The 15,584-nt window shown below is 40.4% G+C and overlaps 1 protein-coding gene across 2 annotated transcripts in view; it reads left to right on the top strand.

Moving 5' to 3' along the window:
- The window catches only part of LOC127831697 (gelsolin-like protein 1), a 38,634-nt gene that overhangs the window by 12,134 nt on the left and 10,916 nt on the right, over positions 1–15,584 (top strand). Inside the window, exons 1-7 of one of the 2 annotated variants that reach the window (XM_052356721.1) lie at positions 6,602–6,746; positions 9,454–9,508; positions 11,033–11,113; positions 12,263–12,336; positions 12,698–12,772; positions 13,420–13,491; positions 15,155–15,282. In XM_052356721.1, the coding sequence (XP_052212681.1) occupies positions 9,505–9,508; positions 11,033–11,113; positions 12,263–12,336; positions 12,698–12,772; positions 13,420–13,491; positions 15,155–15,282 (434 nt within the window). In that variant the 5' untranslated portion in view covers positions 6,602–6,746; positions 9,454–9,504. Of the gene's footprint in view, positions 1–6,601; positions 6,747–9,453; positions 9,509–11,032; positions 11,114–12,262; positions 12,337–12,697; positions 12,773–13,419; positions 13,492–15,154; positions 15,283–15,584 lie in introns of those variants that run through there. The other variant, XM_052356722.1, reaches the window with a different exon arrangement.

Raw genomic sequence — 15,584 nt, 5'->3', positions numbered from 1 at the left:
ATGATGTTTTTTTCCAACCTGTGTTCTGAACCTGTTAAATAGGCTAAATAGGCTGAAAACGCCTCTTAATTGGCTATATAGACTAAATAGGATGCATGTTTCAACCTATGTACTAGACATGTTAAATAGGCAAATAGGCTGAAAATGGTGTTTCATAGGCTAAAAAGGCTAAATAGGATTCATGTTTCAACCTATGTACTAAACTTGTTAAATCGGCTAAATAGGCTGAATATTGTGCCAAATAAGCTAAATGGGCTCATTATGATGCATGTGTCAACCTTTATACTTAACTTGCTAAATAGGCTATATATGCTAAAAAGAGCACTAAATAGGCTAAATAGGATGCATGTTCCAACCAACCGGTATGTACTTAACTTGTTAAATAGGCTAAATAGGCTGAAAAGGATGCCAAATAGGCTCACTATGGTGCATGTGTCAACCTTTTTTTGCACCTAACTTGCTAAATAGGCTATATAGGCTGCAAAAGGGTACTAAATAGGCTAAATAGGATGCCTGTGTCAAGCTATGTACTAGTTTTGTTAAAAAGGCTAAATAGGCAAAAAATGGTGGTAAATAGGCTAAACGGGCTAAATAGGATGCATGTTTTAAACCTATGTAATAGACTTGTAAAAGGGTTAAATAGGAAGAAAAGGCTGCTAAATATGCTAAAAAGCCTAAATAGGATGCATATGTAAATCTATGTTCTAAACTTTTTAAATAGGCTAAATAGGCTGAAAAGGGTGTTAAATACGCTAGATAGGCTAAACAAGATGCATGTGTCAACCTATGTACTAAACTTGTTAAATATGCTAAATAGGCAGAAAAGGGTGCTAAATAGGCTAAATAGGATGCATTTGTCATCCTATGTACTTAACTTGTTAAATTGGCAAAATAGGCTGAAAAGGGTGTTAAATAGGCTATGTAGGCTAAATAGGATGCATGGTTCAACCCATGTTCTAAACTTGCTAAATAGGCTAAATAGGCTGGAGAGGATGTTAAATAGGTCAAATAGGCTAAATATGATACATGTGTAAACCTATTTACTTAATTTGTTAAATAGGCTATATATGCTGAAAAAGGTGCTTAATAAACTAAATATGCTAAATAGAATGTATGATTTAACCTATGTACTAAACTTGCTAAATAGGCTTAATTGGCTAAATAGGGTGCTAAATAGGCTAAATATGCTAAATAGAGATGCATGTGTCAACCTATTTACTCAACTAGGGTACTAATTGGGCTAAATAGGATGCATGTGTCACCCTAAGTACATGTACTTAACTTGTTACCTAGACTAAATAGGCTGAAAAGGGTCCTAAATAAGCTTAATAGGATGCATGTTTCAACCCATGTACTAAACTTGCTAAATATGCTGAAGAGGGTGCTAAATAGGCTTAATTGGATTCATGTGTCAACCTATGTACTTAACTTGTTTAATAGGCTAAATAGGCTGAACAGGGTGCTATAGGCTAAATAGGCTTAATATGATGTATGTTATAACATATGTACTAACCTTGCTAAATAGGCTAAATAGGGTGCATGTGTCAACGTATGTACTTAACTTGTTAATTAGTCCAAATAGGCTGAAAAGGGTGTTAAATAGGCTAAATAGGATGAAAGTTTTAACCTATGAACTCAACTTGATAAATAGGCTAAATAGGCTTATTTCACACACGTTTCAGCCCGATAGGCAGTCGACGGCTGGTCAGCGTGCACTAGGTCGCTTCCGGGGGATAACTCTTGTTCGTCCGAAAGGGACCTTAATAGGCTGCACCTGACTCCGATCCTAATTAAAAGTCCAGGCCGAAACTAGTTCAGCCCGATAGGCAGTCGACGGCTGGTCAGCGTGCACTAGGTCGCTTCCGGGGGATAACTCTTGTTCGTCCGAAAGGGACCTAAATAGGCTGCACCTGACTCCGATCCTAATTAAAAGTCCCGGCCGAAACTAGTTCAGCCCGATAGGCAGTCGACGGCTGGTCAGCGTGCACTAGGTCGCTTCCGGGGGATAACTCTTGTTCGTCCGAAAGGGGCCCTTAAAGGGGCATGCCCACTCACAGGCAAAATGTCGCGTAATACGCTAAACAGGCTGCACCTGACTCCGATCCTAATGAAAAGTCCCGGCCGAAACAAGTTCAGCCCGATAAGCAGTCGACGGCTGGTCAGCGTGCACTATGTCGCTTCCGGGGGATAACTCTTGTTCGTCCGAAAGGTGCCCTTAAAGGGGCATGCCCACTCACAGGCAAAATGTCGCGCAATACGCTAAATAGGCTACAGCTGACTCCGATCCTAATTAAAAGTCCAGGCCGAAACTAGTTCAGCCCAATAGGCAGTCGACGGCTGGTCAGCGTACACTAGGTCGCTTCCGGGGGATAACTCTTGTTCGTCCGAAAGGGACCTAAATAGGCTGCACCTGACTCCGATCCTAATTAAAAGTCCCGGCCGAAACTAGTTCAGCCCGATAGGCAGTCGACGGCTGGTCAGCGTGCACTATGTCGCTTCCGGGGGATAACTCTTGTTCGTCCGAAAGGGACCTTAAAAGGGCATTTCCACTCACAGGCAAAAGGTCGCGTAATACGCTCAATAGGCTGCACCTAGCTCCGATCCTAATTAAAAGTCCCGGCCGAAACTAGTTCAGCCCGATAGGCAGTCGACGGCTGGTCAGCGTGCACTATGTCGCTTCCGGGGGATAACTCTTGTTCGTCCGAAAGGTGCCCTTAAAGGGGCATGCCCACTCACAGGCAAAATGTCGCGCAATACGCTAAATAGGCTGCACCTGACTCCGATCCTAATTAAAAGTCCAGGCCGAAACTAGTTCAGCCCGATATGCAGTCGACGGCTGGTCAGCGTGCACTAGGACGCTTCCGAGGGATAACTCTTGTTCGTCCGAAAGGGGCCTTAAAGGGGCATGCCCACTCACAGGCAAAATGTCGCGTGATACGCTCAATAGGCTGCACCTGACTCCGATCCTAATTAAAAGTCCCGGCCGAAACTAGTTCAGCCCGATAGGCAGTCGACGGCTGGTCAGCGTGCACTAGGTCGCTTCCGGGGGATAACTCTTGTTCGTCCGAAAGGGGCCCTTAAAGGGGCGTGCCCACTCAGAGGCAAAATGTCGCGTAATTCGCTAAATAGGCTGCACCTGACTCTGATCCTAATTAAAAGTCCCGGCCGAAACTAGTTCAGCCCGATAGGCAGTCGACGGCTGGTCAGCGTGCAATAGGTCGCTTCCGGGGGATAACTCTTGTTCGTCCGAAAGGGGCCTTAAAGGGGCATGCCCACTCACAGGCAAAATGTCGCGTAATACGCTCAATAGGCTGCACCTGACTCCGATCCTAATAAAAAGTCCCGGCCGAAACTAGTTCAGCCCGATAGGCAGTCGACGGCTGGTCAGCGTGCACTAGGTCGCTTCCGGGGGATACCTCTTGTTCGTCCAAAAGGGGCCCTTAAAGGGGCGTGCCCACGCAGAGGCAAAATGTCGCGTAATACGCTAAATAGGCTGCACCTGACTCTGATCCTAATTAAAAGTCCAGGCCGAAACTAGTTCAGCCCGATAGGCAGTCGACGGCTGGTCAGCGTGCACTAGGTCGCTTCCGGTGGATAACTCTTGTTCGTCCGAAAGGGGTCCTTAAAGAGGCATGCCCACTCACAGGCAAAATGTTGCGTAATACGCTAAATAGGCTGCACCTGACTCTGATCCTAATTAAAAGTCCCGGCCGAAACTAGTTCAGCCCGATAGGCAGTCGACGGCTGGTCAGCGTGCACTAGGTCGCTTCCGGGGGATAACTCTTGTTCGTCCGAAAGGGGTCCTTAAAGGGGCATGCCCACTCACAGGCAAAATGTTGCGTAATACGCTAAATAGGCTGCACCTGACTCCGATCCTAATTAAAGTCCCGGCCGAAACTAGTTCAGCCCGATAGGCAGTCGACGGCTGGTCAGCGTGCACTATGTCGCTTCCGAGGGATAACTCTTGTTCGTCCGAAAGGTGCCCTTAAAGGGGCATGCCCACTCACAGGCAAAATGTCGCGCAATACGCTAAATAGGCTGCACCTGACTCCGATCCTAATTAAAAGTCCAGGCCGAAACTAGTTCAGCCCGATATGCAGTCGACGGCTGGTCAGCGTGCACTAGGTCGCTTCCGGGGGATAACTCTTGTTCGTCCGAAAGGGGCTTAAAGGGGCATGCCCACTCACAGGCAAAATGTCGCGTAATACGCTCAATAGGCTGCACCTGACTCCGATCCTAATTAAAAGTCCCGGCCGAAACTAGTTCAGCCCGATAGACAGTCGACGGCTGGTCAGCGTGCACTAGGTCGCTTCCGGGGATACCTCTTGTTCGTCCGAAAGGGGCCCTTAAAGGGGCGTTCCCACTCAGAGGCAAAATGTCACGTAATACGCTCAATAGGCTGCACCTGACTCTGATCCTAATTAAAAGTCCAGGCCGAAACTAGTTCAGCCCGATAGGCAGTCGACGGCTGGTCAGCGTGCACTAGGTCGCTTCCGGTGAATAACTCTTGTTCGTCCGAAAGGGGTCCTTAAAGGGGCATGCCCACTCACAGGCAAAATGTTGCGTAATACGCTAAATAGGCTGCACCTGACTCCGATCCTAATTAAAGTCCCGGCCGAAACTAGTTCAGCCAGATAGGCAGTTGACGGCTGGTCAGCGTGCACTAGGTCGCCACCGGGGGATAATTCTTGTTCGTCCGAAAGGGGCCCTTAAAGGGGCATGCCCACTCACAAGCAAAATGTCGCGTAATACGCTAAATAGGCTGCACCTGACTCCGATCCTAATTAATAGTCCGGGCCAAAACTAGTTCAGCCCGATAGGCAGTCGACGGCTGGACAGCGTGCACTAGGTCGCTTCCGGGGGATAACTCTTGTTCGTCCGAAAGGGGCCCTTAAAGGGGCATGCCCACTCACAGGCAAAATGTCGCGTAATACGCTAAAAAGGCTGCACCTGACTACGATCCTACTTAAAAGTCCCGGTCGAATCTATTTCAGCCCGATATGCAGTCGACGGCTGGTCAGCGTGCGCTAGGTCGCTTCCGGGGGATAACTCTTGTTCGTCCGAAAGGGGCCCTTAAAGGGGCATGCCCGTTTACTGGGAAATGACGCATGCGAGAAATAGCTTAATAATAGGCTGCATGAACGGTGCCGACCCTAATTAAAAGTCCCGGCCGAAACTAGTTCAGCCCGATAAGCCGTCGACGGCTGGTTAGCGTGCACTACGTCGCTTCCAGGGGATAAATATCTAAATAGGATGTGTATGTCTACGTATGTACTAAACTTGCTGAATAGGCTAAACAGGCTGTTAAATAGGCTAAATAGGCTAAATAGGATGTATGTTTTGACCTATGTACTAAAATTTCTAAATAGGCTAAAATGGCTGAAGAGGCCGTTATATAGGCTAAACAGGCTATATAGGATAAATAGGATGTATATTTCAGCCTATGTACTAAATAGGCTAAATAGGCTAAATTGGCTAAATAGGCTAACTTCACACACGTGCCAATTTTTCATATCTATAAAGAATCAGATCACGCGGGTTCAACTGAAAAAAGGCGTCCACATTCAGTATTCACAACTCAACGAAAGAATCGAACATAATTAGATTCTATAATGACACGTAGCACGCAATTTGGAGTAATACAAATATAGATTGAATTTAAACTCTGCTTCACATTAGATTGATGCCTCTATTTGAGCTTTAACAGTACTCATCAAACAGAAGACAACTTTAATCCGATGCTTATAATAATAAATCAACAACGATGTGCAATCCGTTTTCTGTTATTCTACCAGTTTATCTATATTTATTTTGAATCACACTTTTTTAAACGATTGTATCGAATGCTAACCACTGTCACCAAAACACGATTTACAAAATCCAATGACTTGTCGGGGCGATTACAATAATTTTATCGAAGCTTCCGATTATGCTTGACAAACGCACAATCCGAAATACGTTCTGTATTCGTTCGATTTTAGTCACAGAATTTACGTCACGTGAAATACGTCATAAATTGCGAAAATAATTGAATGAAAATAAAAGTACATAAAGTTGGTTCTGTAATTAATTTTAGAGAAAATAAAATGTGTATGATAATTATGTAATATAAACGATAACACACGACAGAGCTGGGCCGGACGTCTATAATCGACTCTTGCCGCATAATGGCCATTGGGCCGTTATTTCGGCAGCGGACCAATTATAGACGTCCGGCCCAGCTTTGCCGTGTGTTATTGTCTAAATACGATGCGAAAACGCCAATGACCATGCGAAATCACGAGATCACAATGCGACAACGCGAGATTACGATTCGTAAACGCGAGATCACGATGCGGAAACGCGATATCACGATGCGAAAAACGCGAGAGTATGAGGCGGGATTAATATCAAGTTCTCTCATCATGTTCTCGTATTTTTGACCTTCAGAAAAACAAGAGCGAGATTGCGAAAACGCCATGCGTATCACGAGATAATGATTTAAGATTGCGATATTACTATCGTGATATTGCATTGCGATCTAGTAATATCACGTTCTCGCCCTTGTAGTAAAGATGTATACAATGCAAACCAACGAGAGGCCAGTACGGTACACCGTATTTTGTATTGTTATTCACAATTTACAGTAGCGAAAACTGTATTACTACCGGTGTTAGTACCATTTAAACACTCGTTTGGTGTTTAAACGTAAAGTTTATACTACTGACGTGGAGCCCTATTAAACAAACTGGACAATGGTGTATGAGGTATGGCGATTTTGGTATCTTCTTATAAAAATAGTTAAATAGAATTGTGTTTTTCGTTTTATTGCAGTAAGGAATGTATTCGTATTGTGCAGAAGCGACCAGCTGCAATTGAGCCTTTTGTTTATGTTCGAAAGTAGTGAGACGAAATTAACTTCCACTAGTGCATATTCTGTCTTTCTGGTGTTTTATATTTGACCTGAGTAAAAAATAGTATTGCACTTAAGTGTCTAAATGCAATATTAGATTAAATAAAATACTGTTCATTTGCCATTATGATTCAGCTGTAGATATACGAGTACACAAAATCATCGCATTTAAGAAGTATTTGATTTTACTAATGACTTTAGTACTTTTCAGAACATATTTTTATTGTTTTGGACTTTCTGTTGATAAGCTTTGACTGTTTTTTTTTTAATTCCATTAATTCTGACCGGAAAGCTTCCAAATATAATGGTCATGTACGCATAAATTGTCGTTTGTAGACAAGCATTGCGATAGTGAAACGATATGTTGGTGACGCTTATCCGGTGGGCGGGACTTTGTCGTTGTGATGCTGCTCGGATGTGGTGCAGTAAAATGAAAAAAGATTCTGTCAAAATTTCGATGTTTTCCCGAATTGCTTTTGTTTAAATTAGCGTACTTTTTCAAAGAATTATGTTCTAAATCAATAGAACTCCAAAGACTCATAAGCATTTAAACGGGTTTCAAATAACTTGACTTATTTATTCTGTGTCTATTGATTATTTTAAAGGTGACAGAAGTTGTGCTCCATTATTCGTACGCAATCCATTATGTTATTATATCGAATGCATATACATGGAGAAACAACGAGATAGCCTGTAAATCTGTAAAGATATTATTTGTTTATAACCGTTTTAAAAGTACAGGTATATAGAGAATACTAGGTTAGCGTTGAATACAGAGAAGTTTATGTTGCGAGGCTTAGAACGCTTTCGGTGTTCGAGCCGAGCAACATAAACTTCTCTGTATTCAACGCTAATCCTAGTATTCTATTTATCCCATTTGATTTTTTTAATCCTTGTATTCTATTTATCCCATTTGATTTTTTTCAACGTGACCTTTAACATAAATAGATCTAATAACCTTAACAATAAATTTAATTCAGTCTTAAAAGCGCTTAAAATCGAATCGAATGTATAAACCATGCGTAGTGATATAAATATACGCAAAATAGTCTTTAAAAAATTCATACACAAACTGTAAAACAAGTAAAAATATCACCATATGCCTTGATTTAATTTTACGCAGTATGCGAATTGTAACACATTACGACCGCGAAACGAAGATTTTACTTTGCTATAATTCATTTTATTTTCGAAAGAAAATGATCAAAATCCAATATGGCGGCGATTGCTCCGTACAAAATGATGTCGATGTCAACATACATGTACACCATCGACGACCTTGACAATTTCAACGAGTAAACAGACAATTGCAGCGACTGACACTTTATTTGACTAAATATACAGGGCAAAACGTTTTCCGACTTCGGACGACGAATTTAAGGACGCGCAGAACGTGTTTTATATAATGTTATGGGTTTGCCGTGTGTGATCCGATGCATCAATGGCGCCCATGTTAAAATCATTTCCCCGAGAACAGGGCACGACAAAAGTACAAACAAAAACCAAAACACGTTCGAACTAGTATCTTACCTTTAATTATCCTTTAAAATCCATCTAATAATCCATTTAACTCAATAATTGACGATTTTGCATCTAGGGTCTTTAATAATTATTTTAGCATAGTTAAATAAAGACCCTTATGCCCTCCTATCACTTTATTCAAATGAGTTTACGAACTCAAAAAACTTTCTTCTTCGTCACACGCTACGTCATGAACTCTATGTACATTACTGCTGTTAAAATGAACCGGAGCAGTTTATTAAATAATAGCCGTTGGTAAACTCGGTTGCATTTGCAGATTTCTGCATACAAACAAAATTATGTTTAAATTTGCACAATGTTTTATTTGTCTATGGTAAATGCCCTTATTGTACAAGAAAAAAATTTAATATATAAATACACAAAGAATGGAAAACATTCCATTACACAACAGATACATGAGAGGATAATACCCGTGTACAAAATGGGACGTCCCGAATGCCAGTGTGGTGCTATTTTTACCATCTTATACTTTACACAGCTAGAGCTCTAAGCCTAACGTGAATTAAATCGGAAAGCAAATATTGCAGATTATTTATGAATTGTGCGATATTTGTATGGCTTGTTGTACATTCTTAAATGTCAAAAGTATATGCATGGATTATAAACAATGCACATTAGACTCTACACGAAATAAGGAAAATGTGATAAATTTACACCTCCCTCCCTCAATCCATCCATCCACCCATCAATCCATCTATCCATCCATCATTCAATCCATCCAACCATTCATTCATTCATCCATTTTATAATTCACTCCATCATTCCATCCGTCCGTCCGTCCAGCCTGCCAGTCAGTCAGCAAGCCAGTTCACTATCAATCCGTCCCTCAATCCATCTGTCCATCAATCCATCTAGCCGGCCTGCCATTAATCCATCCATCCGCCCATCAATTAATAAATCCATCCACATCCATACATCTATCTATTCTTCCATCCATCCATCCGGGGGGCTTGGGCTCGCCCCATGCTATCTTGAATTATGAAATTGTAATTGAACAATATGTTGTTTGTTTCTTTCAGATGAGAAGATCATCTCTACTGTTTTGAATAGACGCTTACACCATTCATAAAATGGGTATGTTATCAGGCGGTTATGTAAAAAAAAATATTTGCTCTATTACCTTTGTGTATGTCCCCTGCGTTGCCGCTGCAGTGAAATTCCTCGGCGAGGATGCCCCAACTAGATTTTGCATTGACTGAGTATTAAAACAAGTTTTTATTTCAGTCTTCTGAAATATGCATCAATAAGCTCATTAACTAGTTTGCTATTTGGTATTATACGAGCCAAATGCAACAAGAGTTATACAAAGTGCATACCATTAGGTTGAATCGTCATTACAAACTCAGTGTATCGAAACAACTGAAATGAATTCAGTGTAGCAAAACGTGCAATTTTCTTGATTAAATCTTAATACTAGTATACCTGGGCTGCGATCATTAAGCTTGCGAAAGTATGTAAAGGAAATACTATGATCTCATCTCGTTTTCATCTATACACGTAGGTTCATTATATGTAGGTCCCCGTGAATTATCATGTCGCTTATTTAGGCTAACCAAAGAGTAATTAAAAAATGACGTCATAATTAACGATTGCGTTAAGTGTTGTAATATGTAAGCGTCATACGATCGATCCTTTTAATAATGTCGCGTACGAATGAAAATAGTTTTGGGTACAATCAGCATGGTTCCCATATCTAAAGTTTAATGAGTTGCGTCTGGAAATAAAATACTTCGTTGACCTACTTACCGAACAATATACTAACAAGGAATATATCATATTAATCCAGCAAATTATTTTGCATATATATGCACGTTAAATAAAGCTATACAACGGAATATATTTTAGATGTGGATCGTTTTGCGCATTGTACATATACGTGTCTTTGTAGCGGCGGTCTGTATAAACATTTACATTTATTATGTCAACATCTTGGCGACAATGCCAAAAATCCTACACTCAGAGTACATTCATTCCCGCAAATTCTCTATAAAGTAAATACATGTAGTTTCACCAATATTTCAGAACCACTTATAGAAACAATTACAGTAACACAAATTCAAAATATTTATTAGAGACACCAATTTTTCAGAACCACTTACAGAACCACTTTCAGTAACACAACTTCAAAATATTTATAAGAGATACCAATATTTCAGAACCACTTACAGCAACACAACTTCAAAATATTTATAAGAGACACCAATATTTCAGAACCACTTACAGAACCACATACAGCAACACAACTTCAAAATATTTATTAGAGACACTTCTCCGTATGTAGTTTACATTTATATCATTCTTTATCGGACCACTTCTACTTACTAAAGCCTATACATACTAAGCCGCGTTCTTGGGAAACAAAGGGTGCAATGCATGTGTATAAAGTGTCGTCACAGATTATCCTGTGCAGTCTGCGCAGGCTTATAAGGGACGGCACTTTCCGCCTTAACTTGATTGTCGCTAAGAAGAGACTTCCCTTAACCGATAAATACAATAAAGGCGGAAAGTGTCGTCCATGATTATACTGTGCGGATTGCAAATGCTTTAAATCCGGTTTTCTCAGGGTGAGGCATACATATGTACATGTATATTCCGCAGCCCTACGAAAACAGAAGCAGTATGATTGGAAGGACTCGAACCTGGCCCTTTTCGGCTCCGACACAGAAAAACAGGTGAAAAGTAAGTTAGTCGGTCACTTGCTGCAATTTTATACAATTTTGCTGGACATTTCATACTTTCTTCACATTTTTGAACGCATTTTACACCTTTCAAAACTCTATTTCCGATGGCCTCAATTGAGTCCACGCGTTCGGTCGCGATATGATTTATCTTGTTTGTAACGACATTACTGATTGACCGGGAACATATCAAGGGGGTCCTCCTTTCGGACACATTTCTAGTATTAAATTCATATGATACGCTCTCAATGAACAAACAGGAGCGAAACTGAAACTGAAACCAATACCGGTAGCCACGGTCGTTTTCAATAACGCTATAGACAAACCACAGATGACTAATTCATTTTCGCAACAGGTATTCTGATAAAATGATATATCATTTTTCAGTGAGTTATAATGCTACGCTCTAGATTTTCTGCATTTTAAGCTTAAGCGCATTATGCATGTTTGACATTCAATTTGAATGTTTTATTATCTGTCTATTGTCAAACACGTAACATGATAATAGTATTTTGTTGCATGGGAGAGTTTGTTATAACTCTGAATACTTTACCTTGAGTTGTTGAGGGTAGATGATATTTTCAAGCAATAACATATTAATTAATACCGATATTATGTCACATTATACAAAACGAATTACGAGCACGCAATATTAAATATTAATTGTCCAGTCCGCTTTCGAAAACAAAAAGGGATGGGGGAAAAAGAAAATTGATCTTTAGAGGCGTGTATTTTGTTGATATTTTGATATTTCTTTACTTTAACAACTTATATTTAAAATGATAATGTGTGAATATAGTGTATGCGCTGTCATTTTATTAGACAGCCTTTTATAAGTCCATGCTTAAAATAGGAATGTTTGCTAGCATTGAATTGAGCTCACTGGCATGCATTCACAAACCGATTCTTAGAATTAAGTCTAAAAATACAAAATATTCCCATAACCGTAATGCTTTAAACCCACTTGAAAGTTATTTTTAGCATGGTAGTAAACAACTAAAATAACATTATTATTCGTTAAGAACAGATTATGTTTATGACATACGCATGATTTTAAACTTTGAAGTACGAATTCTAGGGTTGAAATCTATTCTTTATTCTTAAATCTAAGAACGAGTTGGTGATTGTTAGCCCTGGTTTTGGCTTTCAGAGGAGTCTTCTGACACGGAGCCCGCCTGGCAGACGGCAGGTCAGAAACCCGGGCTACAGATCTGGCGCATCGTGGTGAGCCGGAAGTGGATTTGACGGCACTATGTCAACAGATCGTTGAAATTTAGTTTATGTTACGTTACGAACAAATTCACCGCGCTCTAGTAAAATGCATGGCCGTTCAGTGTCGTCTCGGATTAGCCTGTGCGGGAGACACTTTCCGCTCTTATGGTATTTTTTCGTTCAAAAGAAGTTTCTTCTTATTGAACATTCAGTTTAAGCGGAGAGTTTCGTCCCTGATTAGTTTGTGTAGCATGTGCGGACTGCAATTGCTAATCGAGGACGACATTTTTTAATATTGAGGTCTAAAATTAACATTACTTGTAGAACCGGTGTGTAGCTGACATAGTATGTAATTGTCTTGCTTTATTTTCAGAATTTCAAGGTTACGTCTTGGCCAAAAGAAGACTACGGTAGATTCTACGACGGCGATTCGTACATCATTCTCAACGTGAGAAGTATTTAGTAATCGAGCTAATTTTTTTCCGGATTAGCTGAATTTATTAAAATGTTAATAATGGGCATGATTTTTATTTAAAAATATGGTAATGCGACATATCCATTGTACATGGAGCGTTCTAAGAGTCATTGTTAGAGACAACAAATGCTGTTACTTCCAAGGAAAGGCATTTGACCTGTTTTTAATAAGGTTAAGTCCGAGACCTCAAAGAAAATATTTGAGTCTTGCTCTGAACGTAAGTGTCGCAGCAAGAAGCATTAACAGACCACAACGGATAATGTAGGACCACACAGCAATAAGCATTAACAGACCACAACGGATAATGTAGGACCACACAGCAATAAGCATTAACAGACCACAACGGATAATGTAGGACCACACAGCAATAAGCATTAACAGACCACAACGGATAATGTAGGACCACACAGCAATAAGCATTAACAGACCACAACGGATAATGTAGGACCACACAGCAATAAGCATTAACAGACCACAACGGATAATGTAGGACCACATTTTCAGCTTTAATTTTCCTTTTAAAGGTTAATCTTGGACAATATTTGCGCACATGCATTAAGCACCGTTTTCCCAGAATTATATATATATTTAACTGAAAATGTAGTGGTTTTGCCTTTCAGACGTACAAGGACGGAGATTCCAACCAGCTCCAATATGACGTTCACTTCTGGATTGGAAAGTACAGCACACAGGTTGGCTAGTAGAACTCTATCGGTCGTTGTCGTCTAAGATACCACTTAAAAGTACCCCGGGTACGAAACATAAGATAAAAGGCACCCGGCCATACTCCGGGGTATTTTTTAGTGTATTTCTGTACTCCGAGTCCTTTGTAGTATACTTAAGAGTACACGGGATACGTTTAAGTAGTACCTTAGCCGACAACGACCAATTGAGCGCTAGAAGAGGACTGACTCGAAATGTCGGTTTGTAATCTCGCAAGTCATACAGCATTGCAAGTCACTAAGTTACTTATTTAAGAGCCTGGCAAAGCATCCGTCGCCCACTTTCTTCATTATCCTGAAGCAATCTGTAACGCTCTGGAAAAACGGGGCTTAATGCTTGAATGTTGTTGTTGTTGTTGTTGTTGTTGTTTTTCAATTAAATAAGAAAAGACTCTTCTTAGGCGGAACTTGTCGTTAATGATACGCATGACTTCGGACCACGGACAGGCAAGTCTGGGACGGCACTTAATGCATACGCCCTGTTTTCCCACTGCACAGTTCAATTAAATTGACAAGATTAAAAACAGTTTAGCAATAACCTGCGGATGAATTGTGAATGTGTTTTCCTAGCTTTTCAACAAGGAATAAAATCCTGGTAATTTTATTGTGGTATGGCGGATTGGCGGGCCGTCGGTCGATAACTTTAGCTAATAAATAATTGACCAACATTAATGGAACTTTGATTGTAGAATGAACGAGGCTTAATGCTTTTATGTTGTTGTTGTATTTTTCATTTAAAAAAGGATAGTCTCCTCGTAGGCAGAACTTGTCGTCAATTATAAGCCTGACTACAAGTTTGGACCACAGACTTCACAGGCATATCTGGGAGGACACTTTACGTATATGCATTACGCCCTGTTTTCCCACATCGCGGTTCAATTAAATTGACAATATTAAAATCACACTTGAGAAATAACCTGAGGATGAGTTATAGGTCATTAACGTGTATGCACTCATAGGGTGTTGGTTATAGGACTTTTAAGCCCCACTTAAAAATCGCAGGGGCCTGAAAAGGGGCAAGGGAGAAGGAGGGTCAACTCTTGTGTGAAAAATCATCAAATAACAAACTGCGCACATTGTAAGTGGCTGAATGAGGTGTTTCCTCTTAAAGGGGCCTTTTCACGTTTTGGTAAATTGAAAAAATAAAAAAAATGTTTCAGATTCGCAACTTATCGTTTTAGTTATGATATTTGTGAGGAAACAGTAATACTGAACATAACGAATGCTCTGAAATATCAATTATATACATCTTTTGACGATTTAAAAACCTGAAAGGTTTAAAGCGTTGCAACGCGAATCGATTGAATAATTTGGAGAGTTCTGTTGTTGTCGTTATATTTTGTGATACTACGAGGATTGCTTATATATAGTATAAAATACATCACTCATGGTATGAGTACGGATGGCCGAGTTGTCGAAGCGTTAGACTTTTACTCCAGGGGTAGTAGTTCGAGCCCAGTTGAGGGTTACTTTTTTTCTTTCTTTAATTTTATTCTTGTTTTTTACTGGAGCTTTTTAGATCCAATGTTTACATTTATTAATATAAAGCATTTAATGACAAACTTCAATTTGTGCCAAAATCTGTGAAAATGACCCTTTAACTGACACTTGGCATGTATATTTGGTGTTTCAGGATGAGTACGGCACGGCGGCCTACAAGACGGTGGAGCTCGACACTTTCCTGAACGACGTGCCGGTACAACACCGCGAGGTCCAGGGTCACGAATCCGAGCTCTTCCGGAGCTACTTCAAGGCAATCACGTGAGTCTAGAGTGTTTATTTGGGACCTATTTAAATCAATCACGTGAGTCTAGAGCCACTATGTAATAGAGCTACTTCAAGGCAATCACATGAGTCTAGAGCCACTATGTAATAGAGCTACTTCAAGGCAATCACGTGAGTCTAGAGCCACTATGTAATAGAGCTACTTCAAGGCAATCACGTGAGTCTAGAGCCAATATGTAATAGAGCTACTTCAAGGCAATCACATGAGTCTAGAGCCAATATGTAATAGAGCTACTTCAAGGCAATCACGTGAGTCTAGAGTGTTTATTTGGGACCTA

Source organism: Dreissena polymorpha, chromosome 5, assembly GCF_020536995.1.
Source record: "Dreissena polymorpha isolate Duluth1 chromosome 5, UMN_Dpol_1.0, whole genome shotgun sequence".
Lineage (NCBI taxonomy): Eukaryota > Metazoa > Mollusca > Bivalvia > Myida > Dreissenidae > Dreissena > Dreissena polymorpha.
This window is presented reverse-complemented; position numbering and strand designations above follow the sequence as displayed.